The sequence below is a fragment of the Camelus ferus genome, chromosome X, assembly GCF_009834535.1.
Source record: "Camelus ferus isolate YT-003-E chromosome X, BCGSAC_Cfer_1.0, whole genome shotgun sequence".
Taxonomy (NCBI): domain Eukaryota; kingdom Metazoa; phylum Chordata; class Mammalia; order Artiodactyla; family Camelidae; genus Camelus; species Camelus ferus.
The window spans coordinates 72,559,103-72,583,190 of NC_045732.1; the positions used below are offsets into that span (position 1 = coordinate 72,559,103).

General features: G+C 39.9%; 2 protein-coding genes across 6 annotated transcripts in view; one reads left to right on the forward strand and one right to left on the reverse strand.

Moving 5' to 3' along the window:
• RTL4 (retrotransposon Gag like 4) overlaps nucleotides 1-24,088 on the forward strand; it is a 158,186-nt gene that overhangs the window by 124,737 nt on the left and 9,361 nt on the right. Inside the window, exons 2-4 of one of the 2 annotated variants that reach the window (XM_032474472.1) lie at nucleotides 13,790-14,039; nucleotides 15,956-16,136; nucleotides 16,632-19,083. In XM_032474472.1, coding sequence (XP_032330363.1) covers nucleotides 16,887-17,819 — 933 coding nt within the window. In that variant the 5' untranslated portion in view covers nucleotides 13,790-14,039; nucleotides 15,956-16,136; nucleotides 16,632-16,886 and the 3' untranslated portion in view covers nucleotides 17,820-19,083. Of the gene's footprint in view, nucleotides 1-13,789; nucleotides 14,040-15,955; nucleotides 16,137-16,631; nucleotides 19,084-24,088 lie in introns of those variants that run through there. The other variant, XR_004317805.1, reaches the window with a different exon arrangement.
• Nucleotides 1-24,088, reverse strand: part of LHFPL1 (LHFPL tetraspan subfamily member 1) — a 161,504-nt gene that overhangs the window by 12,022 nt on the left and 125,394 nt on the right. The window lies entirely within an intron of this gene.

The window sequence follows — 24,088 nt, forward strand, 5'->3', positions numbered from 1 at the left end:
TAATATAGTTTGAAATCAGAATGCAATGCCTCCAGCTTTGTTATTCTTTTTCAGTATTGAATAGCTATTTGGGGTCTTCAATGGGTCCAAACGAATTTTAGGATTTTAAAAAAATCTGTGAAAAATGCCACTGGAATCTTAATAGGGATTACATTGAACCTATAGATGGCTTTGGGTAGTATGGGCATTATGACAATATTAATTTTTCTAATCCATGAACATGAGATATATTTCTATTTATCTGTGTCTTCAGTTTCATTCATCAATATCTCACAGTTTTCAGTGTACAGGTTTTTAACTTCCTTGGTTAGATTTATTCCTAAGTATTTTATTGTTTTTGATACTGTTGTCAATGAGATTGTTTTCTTTTCTTTCTTTACTTATTCTTTTCTTATTTGAATGCCTTTTATTTCCTTTTCTTGTTAATTACTCTGTCTAGGACTCCTAGTACTATGTTGAATAGGAGTGGTGAGAGTGGGTACCCTTGTCTTGTTCCTGATCTTAGAGGGAAAGTTTTCGATATTTTAGCATTAAGTATGATGTTAGCTGTGGCCTTGTCTACATTGCCTTTTTTTATGTTCAGGTGGTTCCTTCTGTACCCAATTTGTCCATAGTTTTTATTATGAATGCATGTTGAATTTCATCAAATGCTTTTTTCTGCATTCTGAACAGATGATTATATGACTTTTGTCATTTATTCTGTTAAATGATGTATCACATTTATTGATTTGCTTATGTTGAACTATTCTCACATCCCAGGGTTGAATCCTACTTAATTGTGGTGCATGATCTTTTTAAAGTGCTGTTGAATTAAGTTTGCTGTTATTTTGTTGAGAATTTTTGCCTCTATATTATTCCAAAGAGATATTGGCCTGCAGTTTTCTTTTCTTGTATTGTCTTTATCTGGCTTTTGTATCAGGGTAATACTGGACTGGTAAAATAAGGCCTCTTCTTGAAATTTTTGGAAGAGTTTGAGTAGGATTGGTATTAATTCTTTAAATTTTTGGTAAAATTCACCACTAAAACCATCTAGTCATGGGCTTATTTTTTGTTGGAAGGTTTTTGATTACTGATTCAGTCTCCTTACTCAGTAGTGTTCTGTTCAGATTTTCTATTTCTTCATGCTTTAGTCTTGGTAGGTAGTGTGTTTCTAAGAATTTATTCATTTTTTTAGATTGTCCAATTTGTTGATGTATAGTTGTTCATAGTACTCTATTATTTATGATCCTTTGTATCTCAGTGGTATCAGTTACAACGTCTTTTTCATTTATAAATAAATAATATAATATATAAATAATTTACTTATTTGGATCCTCTTTTTTTCTTGATTAGTCTAGCTAGGGGTTTGTCAAATTTGGTTATCTTTTCAAAGAATCAATTCTTGTTTTATTATAATCTTTTCTATTATTTTGTTCTCTATTTCATTTATTTTTGCTCTAATCTTTACTCATTTATTCTACTAACATTGACCTTAGTTTCTTTTTCCCTATAGTTCATTGAGATGTAAAGCTCGCTTGTTTGAGATATTTTTTATTGATGAATGAATTTATCCCTATAAAATTCCTTCTTTGAACCACTTTTGCTGTATTATACAAATTTTGATAAGTTCTATTTTTGTTTTCACTTAGTTAAAATATTTTTAAATTTCTCTTAAGATTTCTTATTTGATATATGTATTATTTAGAAGTGTGTTGTTTAATCTCCAAGTATTTGGGGACTTTCTAGCTATCTTTCTGTTATTGATTTCTAGGTTAATTTTACTGTGGTCTGAGAGGAGACATTGTTTGAGTCCTGTTCTTTTAAATTTGTTAAAGTGTGTTTTATGGCCAAGAATATAGTCTATCTTGGTGAGTGTTTCATGTGTACTTGAGAAGAATGTATTCTGCTGTTGTTCGATGAAGTGATCTATAGATTTCATTATATCTAGTTGATTGCTGGTGTGGTTGAGTTCACCTGTGTCCTTTTGACTTTTGCCTGCTGGATCTGTCCATTTCTTATAGAGGGGTATTGAAGTCTCCAGCTATTATAGTGGATTGAATCTCTTTCTCCTTACAGTTCTATCTGTAAGGAGGCAGGTCTACTGGCAATAAGTTTCCTCAATTTTTGTTTGTCTGAGAAAGTCTTTAATTCTCCTTTCACCTTTGAAGGATAATTTCACAGGGTACAGAATTCTAGGTTTATGTTTTCCCTCAGCACATTAAGAAGTATTTCACTCTACTCTCTTCTTGTTTGTATGGTTTCTGAGGAGCAATCAGTTATAATTCTCATTGTTGCTCCTCTGTAGGTAAGGTGTTTTGTTAGTCTGGCTTCTTTCAAGATTTTTTCTTTGTCTTTGATTTTCTGAAATTTGAAAATGAAATGTCTAGGTGTAGTTTTCTTTGCTTATTTGTTTTGTTTGTTTGCAGTTATCCTGCTTAGTGTTCTCTGAGCCTCCTGGATCTTTGGTTTGGTGTCTAACGTTAATTTGGGGGAAATTCTCAGGCATTATTGCTGCAAATGTTTCTTCTTTTCCTTTCTCTCCTTGGGAGTTTCATGAAATAGCATTAGATTATTTGGGGAGAATTTTTTTTTTCATTTTAGGAAAATATATTTTGTAAAGGAAACAATTTTGAAAGAAGTGATTGCTAACAAACCCCATGCCCTCATGACACATCTCCAGTAATTGGCTCTCCTTGGATTCAAGCTACTTTTTGGTAGAAGTAGTGGAGGTGGAAGGGAAGCAGAAGGTTCAGAAGGTATCAGAGAGGAGGCTGAAGGAAAATTCAATGTGGGGAGAAGGCTAGAAAGAATCCAAAATGAGCTAAGGGATGTTATCTTAACTATTGACAAAAGATAAAGACTTTTAAAATTTCTTTTTTAAGCCTTTTGTTCCTTAAGGATATGATAATTCTATAGTTGATTAAATCCAAACACACATACCTTATTTCTCTCTTTTACCCCTTTAAGGAGGATATTTATCATTTGGTCATGTTCAAACTCTTCATGTTTTTTCATTTAATTTTATTATAAATACCATACCAGAAGTTTCTTCTTCTAAATTAACTTTGCTTAATTTCTTTTTTATCAAAGTTGATCTGCTAGGGATGTTTAATGAGGAAATGTGAAGATGAGATAAAATGGGTAGGATGGAGAAATCATAGATATTTGAAAGAAACCTTAATCTCCACCTCACAGTGGAAAGAAAAGTCTTCATAATTGAAAGTGCCAGGCTCTCATCTCCTCTGCTGTGAGCATGGGAGTTCAAGACTAAATCATGTTATTTTAGGAAAAATCAATAGGTCTCATAAAATTACCAGCCTCCTTATTAACACAGAACAGTGTTTCTGAAAGTAAATATGATTTGTTGTTCTGTTCTATATGTATATCTATAGAAATTGATGGAAGATGTGGAATAACCTGGTAATTCCTGATAAATCAGCTTTCCTCCAATTATGAGAGGAGAAAGAATTTTTTTCATCATATAATTTCTCGAGTAAAGTTCCCCTGGCTTCTCTAGCACCCCAGGTGTGAGAAGTATAACCTAAGCTCAGTTGTTCAGCATAAGTTTCAGTCTGTTCCTTTGGGCTGCTAGCCACAAAAATTAATTCTTCTGCATGGGCCATTTCCTCTCCACTCAGACAAAGGCAGCAATCAACCAGGAACCCTAATGGCAGTCACAGAGTAGCCTATTAAATAAGAAACACTGAACTACTGTAAAGGGCATTTGAGCCCCATAGTGGATATTCTATTCTTTGGATTTGCCATTTATAAAACAGGAACAATCCGTGTCTTGCACATACTAATTACAATATGTGGAGATGATGAACAAATTCCACAGAAAATCCTCCAAATTTATACTGCATATTGGCTTCTGCCTACTTTCTTATCTCAGTCATCACAGCTTTCTCTATTTTTGCTCTGGGGAAACTACCAAGAAACAATGGAATGGCAGACAATGGATGGAGGGATATGTTGGCGATAAGATAGGAAAGGAAGGGCTTCCACCAATTAAGAAATTGATGCTTCTCTCAACCCCAGCATATTTGTTCCCAGATCACCTCTACCAGGCAGTTCAGCATAATTAAGAATATAGGGCTTTTATGTCAGGTAGACTTGGGATTGAACCTTGGTTTTACCACTTACTCACTGCTTGGGCAAGCCACCTACTTTTTCAGGTTCATTATTCATCAGTAAAATTAGGCTAATAATGCTTTCAGTAGCTTATTTTCATGGTTAAATGAAATTACTGATGTAAAGGGAGTGTAGTGTTCAGCCCAAAATAAACACTCTGAGTGGTGGTTGTGTAGTTTATGTGTTGCCTTTCTTTGGAACCCATATGCATCAGCTGTTTGGTTTCTTTTAACGTTATTGTTGAGGGTGGGCTCAGTGCACACTGTGTAAGCTGGTACAAGAGGCCATGGTTCTGCAACAATTGAATAACTATTTTTATCATTTTTCAAAGATGATTTTTGTCTTTGTAAAGCTTCTACTCATCTTTATGAACACAAATTGATTTGGGGTCACCAAGGTCCTAGAGATTTCCCAGAGGTTCAATAAATAGATTTTTTCAAGTCATGATTAGCTGGTTGTCATACTAACTACCTGGAGCTTTGAGCAAAAGTTCCTTCCTAACATTTCCTCTGCTGATGGAACCAGAGGAACCATTCAGTTAAACTAAACCCAGAGCTTGTGTTTCTCACCACTCACCCTTCACTAAGTGGTAAGACCTGTGAGAGGGAGTGTTAAACTGTGGGTCCTGAAACCAGCAAAGTTCAGTTGTAGTCGCTTGAGAGATCATGGAAGCTACTAATCTTTAAAGTCATGAACTCTGAGGGAACCAATGTCCATATAGAACCCAGAAACAGGGAAGTAAACCTATCAGCTTTCTCCAGTTTCTCATAGCTCCATCTGCTCATAGGCTTCATTAGTAGCCCTCAACTCAAACAATACTGGTAGGGTCCTGAGGGTTTTAAGCAGATTAAACCCCTGCCTACACCACCGAAGCACAGGTAGGAAATATAGGGATCTGGAATGGAGTATTGCTGCCAAAACACTCTATGTCCATGGTGAGATTAATGGCTGATTTTCAGCGTTCCTTTATTCTCTGCAATTGTGGCTAAACTTGACTAGGTTAATCAAAACTAGTCTCCATCACCATTGATATTTGGGCTCACTTTACTCCTCTCTCTGGGACTTGGGGTTGGATGTGATAGAGTTAAGAGTTACTCTCCTTTCTTCTAGAAGCACTGAGGGCCAATCACTTTCCCTCTCTGGGTCTCAATTATCTTCCTGGAATGACTTGGAACAGGGGACTTCATGTTTCAAAGTGATGCTACCCATATGCTAGAGACTTCTCTCATGACTTCGAAAAAAAATCTTCCAATACAGTTTAAAAATGATTGCATGTGAGAATGATTAAAAGCCATCTGGGCAGGAAAAAAAGGGTGGAAGGAAGAGGAAAATAAGTGTCCTCTATACAGCTGTCACTATCCATGACAAATACACTCGAGGCTACCTAGCCCAGTGCACTGCCTCCACTATAGGTCAACTTAAATCCATTTCATGGCTGGTGCTTTAGCCATCTCTGAATATACTGATTCCATTTTTTGTTCATGCATGTATACAAGTTTATCTCCAGATCTAAATGACCATTTTCTTCATACAGTTTCATCCTATTTCTTTCTTGGTTTATTTTTTATGAAGAAGTAATCATGTGGCTTGGCGATATTTTACTCCAGCACAGCTCTTCAGAGTCTCCCTGCAGACTGACTCCCTGAGGCTTAGTGGCAGGTCCCAACCAGTTTCTTTTATGATGACACATCCTTACAGAAGACGGGAAGACTTGACAGTCTGACAGACACTTAAAAGTGTGAAGATGAATAAAAGACACATCACTCTTGATGGATATATATAAAAAAAAAGCTGTCAGTCGATGTAAGCTGTATTCTAAAAACATACAGTACCATATCAGTGCTAGAGGGTGTTGGATACAAAAAAGAGTTGGCAGATGGACAATTTTTGATAGTCAAGTCTATATGGATATGAAAACCCAGCTGACAAGGAGTTTGCTAGTCCTCATTTGTTGTCCTCCTTTGAAAATGACATTTGGAAGCTTTGCTTTATTTCTCTTTGACTTCCTTAAAGGCCTACACTATTAGCCAATAGGTAGACTGGATGATGATCTAGATGCTATGTTTAATGTGAGTGGTATCAGGCAGGAAATTCTAGCCAAAATATCTTACTCACTGATTGTCACTTTGCCTGAAATTCTACCATTAGAGATTCTTATTTGGGGAACATACTACAACTCAGACACTCTAGAAAAAGGAAATCTTTAGTTTACTTTAGTAAGGATTGATTTTCAGCCATTTGTGGTACCAGAGCATTAAGGTTTGGGGGTTAGCCAGAAGTCAGGTGAAAGGAAGAATCAAAAGTCACACAACTTCAATATTGTCTACTTCACATTCTCATAGAAACATCTGAGGACATCTAACCTTTATCTGGTACATGAATGTGCTTCAGAACATCCTCACAAAGTGTTTATCCAGTTGCTACTTGAACACCTCCAATAATAGAGTGAACTTCAATAAGAAAGGCACGCTCTATCATTAGTTCTAAATTCTAGAAAGTTCTATGCTATGAGACTCCCAAATATGCTTCCTTGCAGCTTCCATACTATTGATGTTTGTTCTTCATGGAATTAGACTGCCTCCCATGAAGGCTCTCTGGATAGGTACAGACAGCTTTCCTGATTCCCTACCCTCAGGTAAGAAATGAAGCTTCTCTTCCCATTTCCTACTATAGTCCTTAAAGGACATTGGGATAGGATGATGGTGAGCAGCCAATACGGGAAAGATCTGATGGCTCATGGCCCTTCAGGAGCTTCTCTAAAATGCCACACAAATAAAATGTGAAACACTGACAATGCCAAGTGTTGACAGGATATATTACTGGAACACTCATATACTGTTGGTGAGAATGCAAAATGGCATGGCCACTTTGGGAAACCATTTTCAGTTATAAAATTTAACAGTCTTATCATATGACCTACTCCTAGGTATTTAACCCAAGAGAAATGAAAATATATGTATGCACACAGACTCATACACAAATGATCCCAGCAGCTTTATTTGTAACAACCCCAAACTGGAGACAATCCAAATGTCTATCAAAAGATGAAACACGATGTTTTATATCCATACAATAGAATATTTTTGGCAATAAAAAGCAATGAGTTACTGATACATGCCACAACATGGATGTCTCTCAAAAACATGCTAAGTGAAGGAAGCCAGTCACAAAAGACTATTCTAATTCTATGAAGAACAAACATCATATTGTATGATTATATAGATAGGAAATATCCAGAAAGGGCAAATCTATATAAACAAAGTAGATTAGTGATTGTCTGGAGCCAAGGATGGGTAAACTGACTGCAAAGGGATGTGACAGAATTTTGAGATAGTGGAAATTCTCTGTACTTTGAATGTGGTTGTGGTGAGTTTTGTGTATATATAACAAATATACGTGTATGTGTGTATATATACACACATACACGTATATTTATTTATCAAAACTCATTAACTCTGCATTATAAATTGATAAATTTTATTGTGTGTAAATTACACCCCAATATACTTTCAGATATTTTCAAAGGCAGGCAGAGGCCAGCTTTCTGCAGAATCATGTTACTGCTGGTCCCTTTGCATCCCCAGTTATCCTTTGGGAACCCCAAGTGCCAACGGCAGCAGCATCCTCAGTACAGAGGTCACCAAGAACACAGATACACAAGTAGGTGGAGACAGCTAAGTCTTACGGAAATACGATCCAGTTAGAAAAGATGAGAGAAGTAGACATGAACTTACTGAAGTCTGGGGCTCAAGACAGAAGGGCTTTGCAAAAAGGGCATAGAATCTGTTATAAGCAAAGGCTTATAAATACAATGTAATATAATACATTGTATAATGTATTTATAAATACAATGTATAATACAATGTATAAATACAATGACAGCATTTTTCTCACTTGTGATGGATGTGAAGGAGCTGTTTGCTTGTCACCTATGAAGTATCTCCCTGCCATATCTGTACTTAAAATGTTATCAGAGTTATTGGCCTTTCTAACAATAGATCTTCCATTTACTTTTCTTCTTGCTCTAGACAAATTTCAAGCAACTCAAGAAATATTTTTCTTGAAAGGCCTTATATTTTTGACCCAACTAGACCTTAGAGAGAGAAGACTTGCTGGAAGTTTTATGTTCACTCTTACTTGATCTTCCCAAGCTTATAAAACAGTTATGATCATTATTAGTTATTTTACAGTTGAGGAAATTGAGGTATGGGATGTTCAAAAAAAAAAACTTGCCCAAGTTCTCATGACTAATATATCTAGAGCTAATATTCTGAGAGAACCACAACCCAGGTCTGACTCTAGAGCCTGGGCTCTTAACTGCCGTGTCCTTTTATCTCCAGCTATTAAAATAATAGCTATCATTGATTAAATGATTGTTATGAGCCAGGTACTGAGACAAGCAGTTTACATACACTACTTCAATAATTCTAGAATGCCCATGCTCCATGAGGGCTCACTACTATTTTCTAGTTCTCAACACAGTGCCTGCCATATAATATTAGGACATTCAACCAAGATTTATTACATGAATAAATGAACAGCCCTCTGTGGTGGGTATTATCAGCTCAATCTTTACCATAAAAAATGAAGCTCAAAGAGATTAACTTGCCTGAGTTTACATAGCTCTCAACTGGCAAAGCCCAGTTCTACCATCCTGTACCTGGTAGTGATCCCTGTGTTGAGGGGTTGGGGAATGTCAGCCAGTGAACATGGATGCTGCTGCTACTTGGACTGCTAGGGAATCCTCACCTTTCCCATTTTGTCTTTTCCTGTCCCCCAGAATCTCCCCCACTCCTGAAGCTTGTGGCCTGAATATGCTTGGGGCACAACATGTAATTCTTCTGTCTTCACTTAAGGGTGGTTGAAAATACCTTATCTTTAAACAACTCTTGTCTGGATTATTTTGCACTCATTTTCCTTCCAAGCCTGCTAGATAATTTTCTTGAACTAGGGCCTGGGCATATCTGAAACTCTTCTAAGCATAGAGTAGCCTCAAACTAAATGACCCATTCATCCTAGCAAAGTACATTCTCAGGGTTCTCCAAGGCTTCTCACTGCTCTGGCTAATTTCTCTGACGTCTCGGGCTGGGAAATCTGCTTCCTGAGCATTAGTTCCACTGCCTGTCTTTGGCTATATTTCTATCTGGTTGACTCAGGCATCTGTAATGCAGAAACATGTTAACATGCACTGGAGCAGGGCTGGGTTTTCATTCACTTCAGGGAAGAATAGAAGAAATAGATAGGAGGAAATGGGGCACAGTAAGACCACCTTTGCTGCTATCTAGTTCTATGTCTGCCATGGGCAGAGATGATAAATCAACAAGGAATTACTGAGCACCTCTATGTGTAAGAAAGTATGCTAGGCCCTAGGGATACAGAAATGACGTTGGATGACTCTTATCTTGATTAGCTCATAGTCTAGTAGGGAAAACAGGCATATAATAATTAATTACAAGTGACATAAGTGTTGCAAAGGAGAAAGACTAAAGCAGGATATATGCTAAGTTTAAGCCACTTGCTTTACACCAAGAAACTTGGGTAGAATCACCTTTCTCTGAATCCCCAGATTGAAACTGGAGCTGGTGACAAGGATGTTTGGTAAGTAACCTCCCAGTGTCTTCAGAAAATACCATGCTATCAGTGGCTTCTGTCACTGATGGCTGCTAGATGCCAGGAACTTAACTCATCACACTACTTTGCAACACAGATATGAAAACTAAGGCTCAGGGTTGAATTGAATTCACATTGGGATTTTAATCTAAATTCTAATTCCCAAGCCAATGATTTTTCCACTGTTTCAAACTACTTCCAGGACATAGTGTTGTTAGGAGCAAGAGGTGAGGAGTCTAGTCCCAGATCTAGTGCTAAATACTTGTATGTCCTTAGACAACTCTTTATCTGTTGGCAGGAGTGTTGAATACATGCCTTGCTGACTTCATAGTTTATCAAAATAATAAATGAGACAGTAGGAGAAGACTTCTTTATTGAATGACATTAAAAAGTTGCTTCACCATACTCTAATCCCTGCGTTGCTTTCTCACTCATAGTCAAGTCTGGGAGAGGAAAGAAAGGCTAACTGGAAAGGGTTTGAGATTGGAACTTAGCAGAGAGTCATAAACATAGCCCTAATAATTTTCCATTTCTTGAGTCTTAAATTTTTCATCTTTAAAGTTGGAACTTTAATCTGTGGCTTTAGGTTTCTTGTAATTGAAAAACATGATATGTACTAAGTTGCTTATATTAAGTTTTCTCTACCTTGAGCAGGGCCGCAGGTTGCCTGCACACCACAGGGACCTGGCAAAGCAAAAAAAAAGTTTAAATCTAAGGGGGGCTAGGCTCTGGCAGCTTCATCAGTTGCAAGTGGTGTTCAGCACTAAGTGAACTGCACTTAATGAATTAAAGATGAATGAGGCAGCAGGGAGCACAAATGCAGGAGAAGACCTTTCACTTCAAATTTAAAGGGCTCATTTTATGATCATTTGAGATCTGCATATCAGAATTTTTCCCTTCTTCCTCTAGTTGTTTACTTGAAACAGCATATACTGTTTGAAATGATGGGGGCATTGGGAATGGACAGAGGAATCAAGCAAAGTCCTCAAGGTGGTAAACAAGGCCTGCTGTAGTCACGGAGCCCCCTCTAGGGACAGGAGCTGTGAGAGAGAGATGGGCAAGGTGGGTAATGCTCAGGTTGGCTGTGGATCTGAGGCTCAGACTTCTAGATTGCATACAAGTAACAGTCCGTGTCATCACCTGTATTTTAGATATGTTCTCAAGCAACTTAAAGAATCTATATCTTTAAAAGGATTAGGTCATCTTCACAATCCCTCCCTCTTATCAGATTCTTGCAGTCTCCACTCTAACGCCTCACCAAGCAGAAATCCAAACTCTGCTTACATTCTTCCAGTGATATGGAACTCATAAATTACTTCATCTCGTCTCCACCTCCTCCCTCCCAAACACATCTTTAGATAGCTCCTTCCTTGTTTCTGAGAACAAGTATTCCACATGAGAGCCCTTCAGAGACAGCTGTACATCTATCAGGCTTCCTCCTTGACCCTTGGCTTAATATCTCAGTGCCTTGGTTTTCTGACCTGGAAAATGACAAAACTGTGGTCAAGATTGAAGTAGATAATGAATACTAAAGTGATTTTTAAGATATGTAAATCTCTGTACACACAGACAATGAAACTCAATGGGGATGCGAATCTAATCATTCCTTTTGGGTTGTTCTTTTAATATTTTCACATATTGATTAGATGGGTATGGTGATAGCTCAACTCAGATTTATTGAGATGGTCCCAATTTAAAATATGTTATTCTTCTCATAAAACATGGCAAGGTGCATATTCACTTATGCAAAACACTCTTCTAGACTGCTTTCTTGAACCTAGAAGTAGTAAAGAAGTCTATCAGGTGTCATTTGCTTTTGCCTTGCAAAAAAAAAAAAATCACAGAATTTATGGGGCTTAAGGAAGAAGGGAAGATGGGGGATGAAAAGCTAAAAGCTGGTGATACCAATGCCTGCTAGGCCTTCCCTCAAGCTCAGACCACTTCTACAGAGATCCCATCCCCCTGCTTGCTCATTCAGCTTCCTCCCATCTTGGCAAGATTTTCATGGCTGGATTCCAGGTCTTATTTTTCTTACCACAATTTTAAACTCAGACTACTTGTAGGAATTGTTTTGCTTGTCCTTCCCCCAGCCCTTATCATCTTCCTGTATCCATCAACACAGATTGATACAAGGTCCACGGAACCAGCCCTGTGCAAGGTATTATGAGAGTTTAAAGGAAAGAAGCTTCCTCCAGGAGGGAACATACAATCATGTGTCCTTCCACAGCTCAAGGAGTAGAGAAGTTAGTAAGGGTCTGAGTAGTCAGAGGAGGCTGCACTTAGGCAGAGCATAGGAAGTAGAGAGAAATGGGCTTTTAGGTGAGGGGAGAGAGAGATCGAAAGCAGGAGTGGGCATGACTACATGTTCCAAAGTGGAGGTGTAGGGGCTTGGTTTCCTTGTGTGTGAAATGCAAATATGTACTTCATAAGACTACTGTGAGGATTACGTGGTCCAGTAGAAAGGTGGCAAATGCATGTTCAGCATGTTGCATTTCTTCCTCCAGAGCCCATGGCAGACAGTGACAACCCTTCACAACATTCTACCAGTGAGGCTGGTCACAAGTCCAGAATCCTAGTAAATACAGCTCCAGGTAGCCAGTACTAATCAGAGTAAGCTGGCATACATTAGGTACTCAAGAAATCGTGTTATCACCCTCACCCAAAGACCCACAAAATGCCTAGTACAACTGAAGGAAAACAGAACTTGTCTTTCCCATTCTTACCAAATACAAATGAAAACCTCTGTATTTACAGTGTGTCAGAGGCCCACCATGTCTTCAGCACTTGCAGGTCAGAAATGAAACTTAGATTCCTTCTTAGAAGGAAGGTTGAAGCTTAAAGGAAGGTATGAGGTCTGAGTCATAGCAATGGCCAAATTGATCCCAGCTGAGCTGCTCCATCCCTGATATGGGGATATGAGGATGGTTTCCCTCCCTCATTCATAGGCAGAGCAGAGTAGTGCATAACTCCCAGCAGAAACTACAGAGGCCTGAAAGCAGGGTCAACTCAATTGCTACCTTCACTCTTGCCCCCAGGCCAGCTACATGTCACATGCCTGAGCCAGCCTGCACTAGCCCACTGTTTAGAGGTGACCATGCAGCCTCAAGCAGAGCCTAGGAAGGAAGCAATCCACACACTTCAGGGGCCACTTTTAGAGTCAAATATTTTCTACTTTCAAAACTATAGATAGTGCTGGAACAGACAGGGTTTTTTGAGACTACTCAGCCTAGACGTCCTTGAAAGCGTCACTGGGGAAACTTCTTCATCAGCAGCATCTACAGAGCTTGATCAAAATGCAGATTATCTGGTCTCAACCCAGACCCATTGAATCACACTGTCTAGAGGTGAGGCTCAAGCATCTGCATGTTAAAATTCCAGGGGATTCTGATGTATCCTGAAATTTAAGAACCTCTGACAAATATAGAAGCCTTGTGTGGGCAGTCACCCCATATTCCCAAGGTAAAATCTGAAGACCACTTGCCACAGAATCATTTGGGGTGCCTATAAAAATTCAGATTCTTAGGTCTCCTACTAACCTTTCTGAGTCAGAATTTCTTGTCTTAATAAACTTTGAGAAACCAAATCTGTTCATCATACAGAGACAGAAACTGACCCAGAGAGAGGGTGTGACTTGCCCAAGGTTGTCAGTGTAGATAGTGCCAGAGCTAGGGTCACATCCAAGTCTTTAGACAAGTCCAAACAGTATGCCCCTTATGTTCACCTTATGAGGGGTATTTATGTCTCAGTTCGACTTCTGTGGACACAGCACCCCTTAAAATGCTCGAGAGTCAGAATGCATCTGTTCTGGATAGGTGCATGACCTTAGGTCAAAGCTTCTCCAATGGGTTATGTAGTACATCTTGAAAATAAAGCAGTGTAAGGTCGCAAAGCTCTCTTCTAAGCAGCAGGGTGTTGCAGGCCCTTCTCCAAATGGGGTCTTGAGGGACTTCAAAGTGGAGTAGTTGTATATCCGGGGAAACCGTTAACCATGGTTTTCAGTCAAACTGAACACAAACATGGAAATGGCCTGCAATAGTTTACTAAACCTATTTCTGTGTTGTTTTTCTAGTTGAAACACATACTGATTCAGGAAAAGCTTAAACATATGCAGTTTTGTGTCAGACCTGGTCCAAGCTCACTAGTCTGATCTCTCAATCTCAAGCCTGGGCATTTGAGGTACCAGCTCTGTCTCTGCTTCATCTCCCCAAGACTGTGGTCTGGAACTCCTCTAGACTGGCAGCTCTGCCCCAGAATCGGCTGGGACAATCCAATAGAAGACCATTGACCTCTAAAAGGAGAGCAGTTTCCAAAACGATAAGGTAAGGTAGATTTTCTTTGAGGGATTAAGCCATTGCCATTGACAGCAGTGCTGCTGTATGATTTGCATTTGGGCTAAAGCTTATAATTTTAGCAAGTATTTCACCAGTGCTACATAATTAGAAAAATTAAATATTCTGCCACCTTGAATACATCATTCTGCAAAGAAACAGGAGACCTCTACAGATATTCCAGAACTTCGGAGAGTGGAGGAAAAGGACAGAAAGCAGGGACAGAGAAGGAAATTGTGCCCTCCCACAAAAAAAAAGTTTGATAGGGGTCCACAATCCCTTAACTTCAAATACTGAAATCAAAAAGCTCTGTACACCAGAAGCTATTTTTTCATTAATTTGGTGCCAAAACTCATTTGGCAGCAAAACCTGACCTGAACTGAAATGAACTTACTCTTTATCTCTTTTAGTATGAATATTCAGACATTTTTTTCCTACAGAAATGTTAATTGCTTAATTATGGGATGTTTTTCCAGACACTATTGGAAATGTTATGTAATAAACAGTACATACTCTGTTTTACCTTTCTGAAATCCAAAAACAATTTAAATTCTAAAGCACAGATAACAGACTGCAGACCTGGAATAATGATAGCTAACATTTATGGAGGACTTGCCATCTGCATGAGGCTGTGCTAATCTCTTTTCATCTCATTTAATCCTCATGACACCAAGAGGCAGGTATTAAAGTCATCTCCATTTTAAAGTTTGGAAACTGATTCTCAGAGAGGTTAAATAACTTGCCCAGAGTCACACAACTTTTGGCCAAGGCAGGATTTGGACCCAGGTCAGTCTGACTCTAGAACCTACATGCTGAAGTCTTGCACTCCTACCTGGGAGAGATGAACAGTTGTGAAGGACAGTGTGCGCTTTATGTGGAGGTAGAATAGGCTACCACCTATTCTATGTCATTTGAGGGACAACCTCCAAATACATCTACTCCCCGTCCCTACTTCTCTGAGATGCTACTGATATGGCTTTATTCCATGGTGTTTGTATGAATGGCTTTTCTCACAAGGACCACTGGCATCAAAAATCTGCTGGCCAACTTGTACAGGTTTCTGGCATCCACTCCAGACTTACTGAATCAGAATTACTAGAGAATGGAACCAAGCTGGTTCTTATACATGTTAAAGTTAAAAAAAAAAAAAAAGGAATGCCCTGAGAAAGACCAATCATTAACTCTCAATAATTAATTAACATCTTAGCTATCAGTTGACACCTAGCTGGGCTGGCAGGAATAAACTCATGGATGGGCAGCTGGAAAGTGAAAGATGTCTGAAAGGTAAATAGGAGACTTGAAAGGTGAGATACGGAAAGAAAGGAGGTATGACAGTATCTCCCTACTTTGGCGTTATGCAGTGAGTATAGGGCCTCATCACTGGCATTGTTCAGCTGCACTGGAACAGTCTTGGAAGCAAATCTCATTTTTTTGTTGCTGCTCAGAGCACCTATTATCTCACTGATACTCACAACAACTATGAGATAGACAAGATAGTTATCCTCGAGAACCAAATAAGTTCTTCAAAGTCATCCAACTGATTAATGCTAGTGTTTGGGTAAGTTTCTGGCTGTTAATCTGAAACTATTTCATTCTTCCAATAATTTCTTTCATAGGTCTAGAGATGAGGCACCATCAAATAAAACCTAGGGAATCAAATCTTGCATTCAATGATACACATTTTTTTTTGCCCACCAAAGGCCAATTTAAATATATTTAAACACTGTACTACACAAGGAAAGGCCAAGGAGAGGAATTAGATGGCACAATAGTTCAATCAATATACCATATGTTTGGGGTTTGTTTTTAACTTTTAGTGGTTGCTTTATTCTTATTATCAATGCAGAGAGGACTGCTGAACATTTTGATCTTTATCCTTTTAAGAATATTCTGTTCTTGTTTGCTAGGTTCTCAGCCTCACCTCTTCCTTCATCTTGCCTGTGATGGCTTAATCATCTCCATGGCAACCAAATGTGACCTCAGATAGGGACTAGAAAGCCAGAAAAAATGGATTAACTACCACCACAACAACTGGATCCCCACAGCACTGCAGGCTAGCATTGGAGCACTGAGGGTCAAGTCCAACCAGTGAGTATTACAATTCTGGCTAAGTGCTATCTAGAGCAGCTCTTCTCAAAGTTCAGTGCACTTAGAGAATCTTGTTGAAGTGGAATACTGATCTCAGTAGGTCTAGGGTGGGACCTGAGAGTCTGCATTTCCAATAACCTCCCTGGTGATGCCCTAGTAGTGTAAGCAAACAAGTACAGCAGTCCTGATGAACACGCCAGCTTCAGGGTTAACTAGTTGTATGACCTGGGGCAAACAGTTTCACCTCTCTGTTCTTGTTTGCTAGGTCTGGGTGCCTGTTTTCTCATCTGTGAAATCATGAATTTGGCCTGGATGATTTCTAAGGTCACTTTGGATTATAAGATTGTTAGATTCTCTGATAAAGAAAGATAGTTTAGAACCACAGAGTTAGTCTGAGTGCAGACTGCCCCTATATTACCAAGAAGGGGAGTGGGGAGAGAGATCTACTGTAACGTTTGTATTTATCTTAATTCCAAACCCTCTACGTGTCCTAAGGTAACTTATTTCCTCTGAATGTGCAGACCACTGGCATTCTCCATGAAGAAGAGGCAACACTGAGTAGTGGACACTTTTTGGCATTTCTCCAGCTCAGCTCTCAGCAGACCCTTGTGACTTTTTCATAGCTAACAGCTTTGGCTACTTGCTCATGACACCATCTCTCTGATCACAGAGCAAACCCATCGTCTGCCCATTGTGTCCTTAGCACTGGTACTCAATTCTGCTTAGTTCCACTTGATTTTAGAAGATATAATGGAGAATTACACAGAATCACCACCTACCTTGCAGGTAGAGCATTCCTCCCTTTGGGCAGAGAATCTGAATCCGCAGCCACACATGTGGCATCTGACCGAGAAGAACCCTGCTCTGAGGGACCAACTGATGCCTGCCCTAGCCACCCCAGTGATGCCTGTACCCTGCTCACTTGAGCATCTTTCCCAGTCTCATGATGACCCTGCCAGTCTTTCAGGGCTTCTTGCTCAGGTAACTACCTCCTCAACAACTTTCAAGATCACCAATCCTGCAGATGATGCTCACGTCAAGTTCTCTTTTGACTACCTGCCTCAACAGATGGAAGTTTGTGGGGTCGTATCTGGGCCCGACGAGAGTGCTCTGTTGGAGCAATATGAGAACTTTGTTCCTGACTTCCAGCAGTCATTTGGTGAGCCCACAGAACAGGAAATGAACCCACTGGTGAATGCTAAGGTTGACAAAGAGAACAGTTTCTCTCAGCAGGATGCTACTACTTTCCAGCTCCTTGCTCAGAATCTGAGATATAATGAACCCGATCAGAGTGATCACTTGCAAGAGGGACTAGGTGACTCCATTCAGGATGAAATTAGTGGCACAGATATGATGAACAATCTCCCAGACCTTATCATTCAGTGTATTCAGTTAGACAAGAAACGTAGTCACAGGCCAGAGCTCCTACCGTCAGAGGCCCAGACCTCAATGTTGGCTTCCCTGGTCCACCACCAAGCCCTCTTCAGCCCCAGGGGTCCACCATCCAAGGAAGACCCTATACAGCTGCGAAGAAGCCAGCTGCCTCTCACCCCAGCCAAAAGAGCCCGCCAGCAAGAAACTCAGCTATGCCTCTACTGCGGCCAGGCTGGTCACTTCACAAGAGATTGCCTTGCCAAACGTTTTCGAGCCCCAGCAAGGACAAATAACCCAGCTTACCAGTAAGAGGAGCCCAGGCAGGTCACATTGTAAACTTACATCACTGTCACCTCCAGCCTTACTGATTTAAATCCTGTATTAATATTTAAAATATAGGTGGGAAACTGTGATACCACTTTATAGTCAGTCATGAACTAATGTACTTCTGAGAATTCAAACAGCTGAATCTTGTTCATTTGATGACACAACACCAAACTTAATCCAACAATGATAAAAACAATTCTCATGCACTTTCTGCAGTTGGGATGGGTTTTCCAAGAGTACTGAAAACCTACAGGCAAAACTCTGCTTAGGCTGACCCAATGGAAACCACCCTGGCAATACATTGGGAACTCCATCCCCACCAGTGGGTGGTAGACACCTGGGTTGAGTTTGTTGGCCCAAGTCTTTTGGGCCTACGGTTGGACACAAGCCTTTCACCCTTGCTCTCACTGGTGTGTATACTAGTTTTCTGTTGGTTTAGGACTCTTGGCTGAAGTCTCAATTGCATTTCCACGTCCTACCAGTATTTTCCTACTAGGGGCAGATCTTGTTCCACCTACTGACTACAGTCCAGCTTAACACAAACCAACCTTCATGGAAACACAGCTCTACCATCCTTTCATACAGCTATGCATTTTGTTGCAATTTAAAGACTTCTGCTTGCCCAACAAACTGGACCTCTTGGCTACTGACAGACTAGATTTTATGGCCCTTTGAGCACTCTGCTTGGAACTTTTGGTTCACTTCCTTGAGAGTTAGCCCTTCAGGCAGGTACATGTTTTTAGTCAGGCCCTACCAATCCCAGCTTACTCCCCTTTTCCCCAACAACCCACTTTCAGGCTCCAGCATGCTCTAGGATAATGAACTCTAACAAGTAGTGAGAGTTGGGGTATGTATCCCATCATAATTACTGTGTCTAAAGTATATACTTGCTGCCTTATACAGGGAATCTGGCTAAATAAATCTCCACTGAAGATTAAGATAAGGCCCTGCAGTAGTTTCTGACTCTAGAGGTCTCAGCGTGGTCACCATCTAAGATCACTGCTCATTGATGTGGGCAGCTCTACCCTTATGGACCACTTCTGGGGACCCTTGAAGAACAATTAATGGCAGACAACTTTCTGAACCATCTCATCTTTAAAATCCTGGGGTATGTACATCAACACCATCTGTACATAAAACTCACGAAGTGGGGCTATGATATGATTGCTTATGTTGTGCTTTTGGCACACATCAAATCTATATATGGATCCCTAATGCTTCTGAACAGAAGTAGTGCTATGCTGGAAAGGCACAAATCCCTAAAATGTTAAGGATATACAGTGGTAATTGGTGTTTTCTGATAATTACCAGTCCTCTGTTCCCTGCTTCTTGGTGCTGATGTGTATCCCCATAATGGGTCTTCCGAAGTAAATCAGTAATTCTGTATCCCCTAGCAGGCAGCCAAGACTGTACTTTCAGGGATCATTTCTGTGGTTCATGTTCCCTAGCAGCCATGAGGGCCTCTCAGAGCATGAAGTGCCATTGTAGTTTGGCCCTGTTCCTGGAGAATTACGCTGACTTTTTGACAATACTTAAGCCCAGCTAGGGCTTTATTCCTCTCATCCTGTAGCACTAACAGATCCTTTGCACTCATCAGTGCCTCACTAACCACTGTGCCAATTCTTAATGGTATTCACAAGGAGTCTCCTTTATCAACAGCTTGCTATACATCCACCTTACTCCATATGCTCTCACAACAAGGAGGCCTGAATGCATATATTCCAGTTGTGCAAAGTTGTGAAATTCCCCCTGGTGTAGTGGGATTATATGAGCTCCTCCTATGTGAATTTTACTGACTCTGGTATTACCTGCAGGTGTCCTGATCTAGCACCACCAATCCTGCAATAAAGGACTAACCCAAGGGCCTCTAGTCGCTTTCCTTACTGACCCCAGTATGGTCCTGGAATGTTGATAGGAGCATTCAGTTGGCTTAATCACCAATCTTTTTTTATCTTAGGGCCACAATTTATCATTGTGTACTCTTTATGTGTATGTACTTTTTACATATAAAGATATGTCACTTTATTTTATGCAGAGGACCTTCCCTCTGCAGCAACGTTACCTTATGCCCCAAGGAATCTTCAGATTTCATAGCCTCTCAGAACAGATAATTAATCCCAGGCCATGAACTTCAGTTTCCTTCCTATTTCCAGAAGCCCCTTGCTGAGGAGTTTCCAATCAATGACTTCTTGTGCTCTGTGTGATACAATTTAACATCCAGACTGAGGATATGAATAGGATACTGGGATAATGCTTCACTGCCTAATAGCTAGCAACCATTTTGTTGACCACTTCAAAATTTTGTTATAGTGACATCACCCACTTCAGTTAGAATGAATTACTTACTTAGCATAAAGAGTTACATGGATGCATCCTCGGAGCTTATACCTAAGTGAATTTCTCTGAGAGTGAAACTAATTAAAATCTACAGAGAACAAATGAGATCTACTCTACTCAAAGATGTAGGCTGCAGTTTCAAAGGCTTGGGGAACCCCCAGGTCCAATCAAGACTGTAGTTTTAGGGAGGAAAGTCTGATACATATTTGATGACACCAAGCAAGAGATAATCTAATCACTTTACAAATCTGAAGAAGGAATTGTTCACAAGAGAATGGTTTGCATGGAATCTAGAAAAGGGGGCAATTAAACAGCCATAGGACATTGGTAACCTCTCTAGAGTCAGAAAGGGGATGTGACCAGCAGATGATTTAGCAGGTCTACAGTGGGGTGGAAGCACCAGCTCATCTCAATTTGTATCATTAGCCATTCAGATTGTCACCTAACTCCCCTTGCTCTGACTCCATGCTCTAAGAAGTAATCTGATTTTAATTACTTTCCCATATAAGCTTTGCTATGGGGAGAGAAAATTTGCTAACCAGCTGACATGAAGTGTTCTAGCCTACTTGGCAGTTAATTCTCATTATAAATGAATAAATTGGTGTTTGGCTTATACACCAGTTTTTGTGGGTTTTAATAGCATCAATCCTCCAGACCCTAATCATCTCTGAGCACACTAGAAACAAAATAATATTTTCACCATGCAAAGTCAGCATCACAGCATGAACCATAGTGAATCCATTGAAGGCCTCCCTGGGAGCCTTGCCTCAACAGTGAGTCTCTCTCTTTATCCCTCTCATTTGTCTACAACTATAATAACACTTCTAAATACCTATGGTTTTCATTTCCTGTACTTCCACTCACACCCAGCACCATGGTACTTGGCATAAGTAACTGCTTCTTACAATACTTCATAGTTCAGTCTAATCATCAGAATATACTGCCATGAATGAAGACATAACATATGACTAGACATGAGCCCCTGCCCAGGACCTTTAGAGAAAGAAGGGTGTATGACTGGTCCAATTCTCACCACCTACATTCTGTCCAGATGGCAACATATGAGACCCATTTGTCACTGCCTTCACTTCTATCCATGATAGTAAAACAAATATCACCCTTTTTTGGACTCTTGAAAATTTCCAACCCAGCACCATCTTGCCTATGACCATAAGAGTCATCTCCAAAACAAAATAGAGGTTTAAGCTATACCTATATCTTGGTAAAAATCTAACACCTCATGCCCTTGGGAGAGCTCTGGAAGCTTGTGTTACACCTGTAAAGCCTTCTACATTGGTGGCCATGTTTTATTGTCTCCCTATGAAACTTCAGGTCTCACTTGGCCAAGAAAATGGAAAAACCTTCAAGGGAATATAGTATCATGAATCCTCAATGTCACCTTTGTGCGAGAGTCACTTCCTACATTTTACAAATAAAAGTCCTGGAAGTGAGTTACAACATTTAGTAGAGTCAGCAGAACTACCTTGGTATCAGGACCACACTTTCAAGTCATTGGTTGCCACTATCACTTTGAGCATTCATGCACTGAATTATTGGTATTGCTTCCTGATACCAGTTTTGATCCTGGGGTCTATTTGAACCTGCTTCCTGCTCACTGATTTCTAGTACATACCTTACATGGCACTAGTTCTTATCTGTCCAGCTCACTGATAAGCCAGTTGTGACTGTATTCCACCAATTCCGCTTACTTTACATAGAGGACCACGTAGAATTTCAGTTTTTCCTGTGCATAGAAGACTCATCCCTTTGGGGATAAAATCTGAATTTGTGTGCATCTAGCGAAAGGGAACTAATAGTTGATGAAATGACTACTCTATCCAAGTACTGTGCCCAGTGCTTTAATTGTGAATGATACTCAACTTCACACTACTGAAAGATAGAATATCCATTTCTGGCATTTATTACTTGGCACACCTTTTAGGGGCAGATATTACTAATTCAATTTAAAAGTGACAAAATGAAGCTTCAGAGCAGTTAACTTACCTGCCCTAAATTCACGCAGCTAGTAAATGGCAGAGCTAGGATTTGAAATCAGTATCTTGCTATGTCAGAGCTGCTTGATCTCTGATAGAAGAGGGAAACACTCTAAGTCACACCCCTCCTGACCAGCCATACTGACCCAATTACACCTCCCAAAGCCGCTCGGTACAGAAAGGCCATTTTAGTCACTGGTGTTCACATAGCCACTAGTTGAAACACATGTTCCGGAAAGAAGTCTATAAAAGAAGCACATAGCAATTCAGTGCCTTCCAGGACTTTGAAATTTCATTCATTTTTCTAATAGTTATAGAAAATTCCTTGACACATCTAAACATACACTGTGTCTTTTAAGGTAGGTCTTCTGGCAACTAGTGTTCTTAGTTTGCCTTCATCTAAAAATATCTTGATTGCTCCTTAATTCCTGACGGATATTTCTCCTGGATGTAAGATTTATGGTTGACAGTTCTTTCTTTTGACACTTTAACAATCTTGTGCCACTTCCTTCTGTCCCCATGGTTTCTGATGCGAAATCCACTGTAATTTGAATTATGTTTTTCCACTCTAGGCAAGGTGTTATTTCTCTTATTGCTTTCAATATTTTTTTTCTGTTTTTAGTTTCCAGAAGTTTGACTAAGATGTGTCTTGGTATGAATCTGTTTAGGTTTATTTACTACTAGCATGTCATTCTTTTATTTTGAATCCAGTGACCTCTATATAAATGTAAATCTCCCTGAGAAGGGCCCGCATGAAGATTTGCCATTAATTTAAGACTGAGTGTAAAGAAATGTATCACGCACTGCAGGATCGGGGTGACAGTCAGGCAAAGGGCACAGAAAGAGGAGGCAGGAGCTAAAAAATTAAGCTCCCCACTTGCCCCATGGGTTTTGCTGTTGGCCTTGAGTACCCAGAGGCCTGACCTTTAATGAGGACCCCAGATCTTGTGCTTTTTGCTGTTGAACTGACAAGGGTTTTGACACTGCCCCACAGCAATCTCTCACTGGCTGAGGTGTCTACCCCATTTAGCCTCCTGAGGACAGTGTTAAATAAATCAATGGAAGTGGCCAAGTCCAGGCATGCTGGCCTGGGAGCCTCTGTTCAGTGGCATTTTATTAATACAAACAGTTACATTTTCAAAACAGTACTATATTCCCAGGCTAACATGTCAGTCCCTGAGCCCAACTCAGTGTTGAAGCAAGAAAAATGGTCTCCAGCTTTAAAATGCCTTTTTAATTTATTTTCCTGTCAAAGGCTGGGAATCTGACCCTTTATATGTCCTCAAGTTTTGAATCTAAGCACTATCTTAGCAATTTAGACTTGTTGAGACAAGTGTTTTGCAAATACCGCTCCAATGATAGTTCCTTTCTCCAGGAAAAATTAATGTGCTGTGTATTTTTTACAGGTAGGAATTTTAATAAAGTTACTGTTCATTTGGAGAATGTAGACAAATTATTTTTTGATGGCCCCAAGGCTGGTAAAATTACCACATATGTCAGTGCCTGTTTCTGATATATGGCCTTGATTAACACACAGATGCCTAGGGATACAAGCAGCGGAAAGGCTGAGGTAAGGTGGAGTTTGACATCTGCATCATTGCCATAAGCTTTATTTGGAGTGACAGTTAGTATACAATTCAAACAATTGATGCACACTGAAAGCCCACTCTGTAACAGGCATTACCAGGCATGGCACAAATGCAAAATTGGCTAGGATGTGGCCCCTGCCTATAAGGGGCTTATAAGATGGCAGAGTCTGTGAGACCCCTGGTGGTGATGAGAGCTATGATGAAATTGGTAATAGCTACCTTTAACTGAGTACTTAACTATTTGCCCAATGCTGTGCCTAGTGTTTTACACGCATTATCTCATTTACACCAAGAACCCTATGAGGTATGTACTGCTATGCCCATTTTACAG